The 7,604-nt window shown below is 40.1% G+C and overlaps 1 protein-coding gene across 3 annotated transcripts in view; it reads left to right on the forward strand.

The window, feature by feature from the left end:
* The window catches only part of si:ch211-105j21.9 (sialomucin core protein 24-like), a 39,419-nt gene extending 37,801 nt beyond the window's left edge, over window positions 1–1,618 (forward strand). For all 3 annotated transcript variants that reach the window (XM_063043628.1, XM_063043626.1, XM_063043627.1), the window contains one exon: window positions 183–1,618. In XM_063043628.1, the coding sequence (XP_062899698.1) occupies window positions 183–400 (218 nt within the window). In that variant the 3' untranslated portion in view covers window positions 401–1,618. The remainder of the gene's footprint in view (window positions 1–182) is intronic.
* Window positions 1,619–7,604: the final 5,986 nt, after the last annotated feature.

The following is a 7,604-nucleotide window of genomic DNA, read 5'->3' on the forward strand; positions in this document are numbered from 1 at the left end:
AGCCATGATGGAATGGCAGAGCAGACTTGGCGGGATGAATGGCCTAGATCTTATGGTCTTATGGGCCATGTTTTGTGGAAGTTACAGTATTGTTAATGTTGATCTCAGAAAGCTAAAGCTGACATTGGCATTGCTTATGTAATACAGTTCTCATGCATAAATGTCTATTCTCTCTTGTATAGGTTTTCCAAATGATACGTTAGTGATATCAGGAGGTCTATATGATGAATCACGTGTTTATAATCCCAACATGACTGTTCTTGAAGAAGATGATGACCTTCATGCTGATTACCCTTCATTTACCTCCAAGTATAGCCAATTCAAGCTGGAATTTTTACCAGAGGAAAGAGATGTTTCAGGTCAAGGAGCCTCATTTACCACATTCCAACCGGAAACATAATCCCATTACAACCATTGTGTTAACTCTACCCTCTATCCTGTATTTCTTTCAGTTTCTTGGGTTAGATGAACAAAAGGTAGCTTTTTGTGTTTTGTGTCCCTGCAGCTATAATAGAACTTTTGGAATGAGTAAAACTAGTATTGTATGTGTTCTAACCAGCAACTGTGTTTGTGATATTGTGAAAGCAACTCTGAAGAAAGCGTGAATGTTTGTACAGACATGCCTGTATTGTAAATAATATGAACTTTTATATTCAGAAGTATTTGTGTTTGATGTACCTATGTGTAACTTTGTTATAATCCTTGTTAGTTGCCTTGGGAATAATCATCCAATCCTTGACTTCCCTGGATTTTAAAGGGTGAGGTGACCTTTTCTATCTTTCACTCCAAATTTAATGATGAGCCTAATCATGTGTAGACACTCCTTAATCATTCTGAAGTATCAAAATACTTATTTCCGTGATATTCAGTCAAAATAGTTTTCATTGATTATGTTGAATTGCCTTGAAGCATGTCTAATCAGTGAGATTCTTTCAGCTGTATGCTTGTGCATTTGTATTTGGTTACTGGTCAGAATGAAAAATTGTCACTTTGTTGATCAGAATTGTTGCTTAAAACCTCTGTCTGTGGCAGTATGTTTCCTGTCCTATTTAGATAGCTCTGGTTTATCGGGCATGCCAAAGGAGCTTTGTTTAGGGACAGACACCATTTGCACAGAAAACATGGTAATAATTCTGTCCTGTAAAAGTAAATTATCTTAAAATAAGGATTAATTTATTTTGAAACTCTAAGCAAATGTATCCTCATTATAAGCTCAAGTTAGTTGTATTTGTGGTATGCTCAAGTATGGATTTAACGTGCAGACAACCATGATAATAATTATGACAGGTTCCACTGGTGCCAGGTAATGAAGTTATTATGAAGGAAATCAATGCTATTAAAGGAGAGCTGTAAATATATTATATATATCGACACTGTTTGGATATTTCTTTGGAATCTGAAATCCTATTTTAGTTAAATAGTTTTATTTTTATAAATCATTTTCTGCCCAGACTTGCTAGTAGGTTGCTCGTAAATACATGTTCAAGATAAAACTTTCAGCCAATCTAGTATCTTAGTAACTTTCTACAATTTATCTTCAGCGGCTGATGCATTTATTTATCCTAGTGTATCAAAATATCACCAAATATTGCTCTTCAATAAAAGAGTAAACAAACAACTCCGTGTTACCTGTACTTACATTGTTATATTTAACAAGGGTATGTCAGCATTTAAATTAAAATATATTGGCTGCAGATTTCAGCTACAGAGTTGCATATATTTTTATTGCCTTTCAAGTCCATTGCCATTATGGGAAGCCCCTCTCACCTTAAATGCATGCTCTCTGGTGTTAAATGTTTCAGCTCTTGGAAAAAGATATTGTCTATTTACTCTACCTAAGCCTCTCATAATCTTATAAACCTCTATCAGAGCACCCCTCAGTCTCTGGTACTCCAGAGAAAACAACTCAAGTTTGTCCTACCTCTTGTTCTAGTACATGCCCGCTGATCCAGGCAACGTCTTGGTAAACCTCTTCTGCACCTTCTCCAAAACCATGACACCCTTCCCATAATGGGATGACCAGAACTGTATGCAATACTCCAGATGTGGACTAACCAGAATTTTATAAAGCTGCATGACTTTTGAACTCCATGCCTTGACTACTAAAGGCAAGTCTGCCGTATACCTTCTTCACAATCTACTGAAGGACTTGGCAGATTTAACTTTCAAGCAAGCAGTTATGGCACTATTAAGTGGATGAAGGTTCAGTGCAATGGCTGGAAGCGAGGCAGGAGGGGAGAACTCCAAGCCAGACTGAAATGCCAAGGGAGGAAGCTCCTTCCACCCAGCATCTTGTTAGCAAGTGTGCAGTTGCTGGAGAACAAAATTGAGGACCTAAGGGCAAGGGTGCATACAGCACTCTTGCCCGTAGGGAAATGAGGAACTGTTGTGTTCTGTGGATTACCAAGACCTGGCTTACTCAAGAGTATGCCAGATATGGTTATCAGAACAGAAGCCTTCTTGATACACAGGATTATACCAGTGCCTATAAGAATATGGTAACCTGCCTCAGTGACCATTGTCCAGTCGCGCTTATATCCACTGCGATGAAGTGTTTTGAGAGGTTGGTGATGAAACATATCAACTCCTGTCTGAGAAGTGACTTGGATCCATTTCAATTGCCTACTGGCACAACAGGTCCACAGTAGATGCCATTTCATTGGGTCTTCACTCAACCCTGGAACATCTGGACAGCAAAGATGTATACATCAGGATGTTCTTTATTGACTACAGCTCAGCATTCAATACCATCATCCCCTCAAATCTAATCAATAAGCTCCAAGACGTTGACCTGAATATTTCCTTCTGCAATTGAATCCTTGATTTCCACATTTGCAGACCCCAGTCAGTTTTGATTGGCAACATCTCCTTCACAATCTCTATCATCAGCACAGATGCACCACAAGGCTATGTGCTTAGTCCTCTGCTCTACTTGCTTTACACTCATGACTGTGTGGCCAAGCAGAGCTCCAATGCCATACTTAAGTTTGCTGATGACACTACTATCATAGGCTGAACCAAAGATGTTAATGAATTACCATATAAGAGGGAGATTGAAAATCTGGCTGAATGGTGTCAGAACAATAACCTCTCACTCAATGTCAGCAAGACCAAGGAGCTGATTATTAATGACAGGAGGAGGAAACCAGAGGTCCAAGTCAGTCCTCATCAGGGAATCAAAGGTGGAGAGGGTCAGCAACTTTAAATTCCTGGGTGTACCTGTGCTGAGCTCAGCATCTAAGTGCAGTTACAAGGCGATTAGAGCAGCCTTTATACTCCTTAAAAGTTTTAAAAGATTTGGTATGATATCTAAAATGTTGACAAACTTCTATACATGTGTGGTGGAGATTATATTGCCTGGGTACATTACAGCCTGGTATGGAAACACCATGCCTTTGAATGGAAAATCCCACAAAAAGTAATGGATACAGCCCAGTCCATCATAGGTAAAACCCTCCCCACCATTGAGCACATCTACACAGAGCATTGTTGGTTGCAGGAAAGCAGCATCCATCATTAGGAATCCCCACCAAGCAGTTCATGCTCTGTTCTTGCTGTTGCCATCAAGAAGGCACAGGGGTCTCAGGACTCACAGCACCAGATTCAGGAAAATGTATTACCCTTCAACTATCGGGCTCTTGAATCAGAGGGGATAGCTTCACTCAACTTCACTTGGCCCATCACTAAACTGTTCCCACAACCATTTTCAAGTACTCTATCTCATGTTCTTAATATTTATTGCATGTTTATTTATTTGTTATTTATTTTTTTCCTTCTTTTTGTATTGTCACAGTTTGTCTTTTCCACAGTCGTTGTCTGCCCTGTTGGTGCAGTCTTTCATTGATTCTATAATGGTTATTGGATTTACTCAGTATACCCACAAGAAAGTGAATCTCAGGATTGTATATGGTGGCATATATGTAGTTTGATAATACGTTTATTTTGAATTTTGAACTTAAACCTCTCTATAAACTTGTGCAGCCACTTTCAGAGAGCTATGAACTTGGACTCAAGTTCTCTCTGCTCATCAACAAGTGCCCCTAACAGTGTACTGTCTCTTTGTATTTGATCTATCAAGGTGCAACACTTCTCATTTGTCCAGGTTAAACTCCATCTGCCATTTCTCTGTCCATATCTGCAACCGATCTATATCCCATTGTATCTTTTGTCAGTCTTCTACGAGACCTGGGTGTCATTATACACCAGTCATTGAAAGTGGGCATGCAGGTACAGCAGGCGGTGAAAAAGGCGAACGGTATGCTGGCATTTATAGCGAGAGGATTCGAGTACAGGAGCAGGGAGGTACTACTGCAGTTGTACAAGGCCTTGGTGAGACCACACCTGGAGTATTGTGTGCAGTTTTGGTCCCCTAATCTGAGGAAAGACATCTTTGCCATAGAGGGAGTACAAAGAAGGTTCACCAGATTGATTCCTGGGATGGCAGGTCTTTCATATGAAGAAAGACTGGATGAACTGGGCTTGTACTCGTTGGAATTTAGAAGACAGCAAACTGTTGAGGCCAGTTCATTAGCTATGTTTAAAAGGAAGTTAGATATGGCCCTTGTGGCTACAGGGGTCAGGGGGTATGGAGGGAAGGCTGGGTTCTGAGTTGGATGATCAGCCATGATCATAATAAATGGCGGTGCAGGCTCGAAGGGCCGAATGGCCTACTCCTGCACCTATTTTCTATGTTTCTATGTTTCTATGTTTCTATTCACAACACCAAAAATCTTTGTATCATCTGCAAGTTTAAAAATCTACCCATCTACATTTTCATCCAGGGCAGGTCATTTATATGCATCACAACAGCAGGGTTTTAGTACAGATCCCTGTGGAACACATTGTTTCTGAATCCAAATGGCAATTCACCATAGATCCCACATATCTTAATATTCTAGACAAAGTCTCCCATGAGGTTCTTTGTCAAGCACCTCTCTGAAATTCATGTAGTAGACAACATCCACAGCTCTACCTTTATCAATCATCCTCATCACCTCATCAAAAAATTAAATCAGGTTAGCAAATCATGACTTGCCCAGCAGAAAGCCATGCTAGTTCCTCCAAATTAGGCCATGGTTTTCCAAATGCTCATAAATCCCATCCCTACGAATTCTCTCTAGTAATTTCCCTACTACTGATGTGAGACTCAATGGTCTATAGCTTCCAGGATTATCCCTTATTCCTTCTTGAATGGTACATTAGCTAATTGCCAGTCCTCTGGGACCTAGCCTGTTGCTAGAGAGGACATGAAGATATTGGTCAAGGCTCCAGCAATCTCTTCTCGTCTGTCTCAATAACCTGGAGTATATCCCATCAGGCACTGGGGATTTATGCGCCTTAATGATCTTTAACATACCCAATATTACTTCCTTTACCTCAAATGCCCTGGCATATTAATGCACTCAGCACTGATCTCACTATCCTCTATGTCCTCCTCCTTTGTAAATACTGATGGAAAGTACTTAAGGACCTCACCCGTATCCTCTGCAACCAAGCAAATGTTCTCCTCTTTATTCTTGAGTGGTCTTACCCTCTCCTTAGTTATTTTCTTGCCTTCGATCTATGTATAGAATGTCTTGGAATCCTCTTTAATCTTACTTGCCTAGGACTTTTCATGGTCCCTCCTGGCTTTCCTAGTTCACTTCTGGCTTCTTTATAATCCTCAAGGGCTCTGTTTGTAGCTTCCTAAGCTTTACACACTATTCTTTTTTGTTCTTGACTAAATTCATCACCTCTCCTTGAAATCCAAAATTCCCATACCTTGCCATCCTTGTTCCTTGTCCTTTCTTCTCACTGGAATATACCTGTCCTGCATTTGCTTCAAACTCCCTCCACATGTCAGATGTGGACTTGTCCAAAAATAGCTGTACCCAATTAACTCTCCCTAGTTTCTTCTTCAATTTAATACTCTCCCACAAGGTCTATACTTACCCTCCTGCTTACTGCTTACTCTCCTTACTTCCCCAGGTGGTCACCCATCTATTATCTGAAGCTTGTACTCTGGGTTGACCATCTCAGTAAAAGTCTTATCTATGAGGTTTCCACCCTCTTGGATGGTTCTCCAGTTCCTTGACCTTCTCAGTCAGAAGCCAAAGTTATGTGCACTTCCTGCAGATGTAGTCATCAGGGAGACCATTAGGTACTCTGTAATGCCACATCTTACAGGAAGAGCATTCCGCTGCCTTAACTACCATCCTGCCTACTCTTATCATACATTTAGCTCTAATTTCTTAAGTTTAAGTTCTACAATCAATGAAAAAATTCCAAACAACTCAGCACTCTCAGCCTCTTCCTGTTCTCACCAAATTGTATTGAGTCAAAGTCTCCCCCTGTAAACCTGGCCCACTCACACGATGGGCACTCCACTTAAAACTCCCTTCTTTTTACTGGCCCTTGCTAAGTTACTAATAACCCAAGCAATCTTCCATACCCCAAACAAATCCCAATAGGCTCCAGTCGCTTTTTAAATTTGGCACGTAAAGTCCACAAGGAACTGTCCCAGCTCACTCTGTTATCTCCCACTGCGCAGAAAAGTCCCGTCAGGCCCTGGTTGCTTTTTAACTCTGGCACATGAAGTCCACAAGGAACTATCTCTAACTAACTATATGATCTACTGCTTCGCACACTTGCTTCATTAAACACATTTCTTACTTTTCTTGCTCTAAGGAAAATAGTTTTCTTCCAATATTTTAATACAAAGAAATGCCTCAGCTCTGGTACCATTCTGTTAAACCCAAAGTTATACACAGTACAAACAGGTTGATGCATAATTATTGATTCTTATGAGTTAAGCATGACTTTTTTGTATTCAATCAATCTTTATACTTAACTTGTTTAACAGCTTGCACTTTCTTTAGCAATTTGTAAATATATATTCACAAGTCCCTTGGCTCTTGTCCCTGCTCATTGTTGTATCATAGATAGTTAAAACCCCACTGAAGTTGTAGGATAAACTTTAAAAGTTTGCAGCTAAGTTCTGGAGACAAGCCAGAAAAAAATCACCATCAATACTTAGGTACAATCCTATATTGTACATGAATGAATGAGAAATAAAAACATCAAGTGAGCATCAGTTCTGTGAGCAAAAATGCCTTGTTGGTTTGAGTATCTTAGAAACTGCTGATTTCCTGGGATTTTCAAGCACAACTGTATAGAGTTTACAGAGAATTGTGCGAAAAACAAAAAAATTCAGTGAGCAGCAGTTCTGTGGACAAAATCCCTTGTTAATGAGAGAGGTCAGATGGGAGTGGCCAGAATGATTCAAGCTGACAGGAAGGTGACAGTAACTCAAATAACCACATGTTACAACAGTGGTGTGCAGAAGAGCATCTTTGAATGCACGAGTTGAAATTTGCAGTGGATGGGCTACAGCAGCAGAAGGCCGTAAATATACACTCAAGGGCCACTTTATTAGGTACAGGAGTTACCTTAAAAGGTGGCCACTGAGCCTAAACTATGATTTTGCAACTTTGTTTCATTGAATGCATTGCTCATACCTGCATTAAAACTTATCTACCATAGATCAGTATTTTCACCAGCTGATCTCCTTCTGGACTCTTCAACCATATTTTGGCTATATACCATGTTACCAAGGATTTAATGAG

Source organism: Mobula hypostoma, chromosome 3 (genome assembly GCF_963921235.1).
Source record: "Mobula hypostoma chromosome 3, sMobHyp1.1, whole genome shotgun sequence".
NCBI classification, from domain to species: domain Eukaryota; kingdom Metazoa; phylum Chordata; class Chondrichthyes; order Myliobatiformes; family Myliobatidae; genus Mobula; species Mobula hypostoma.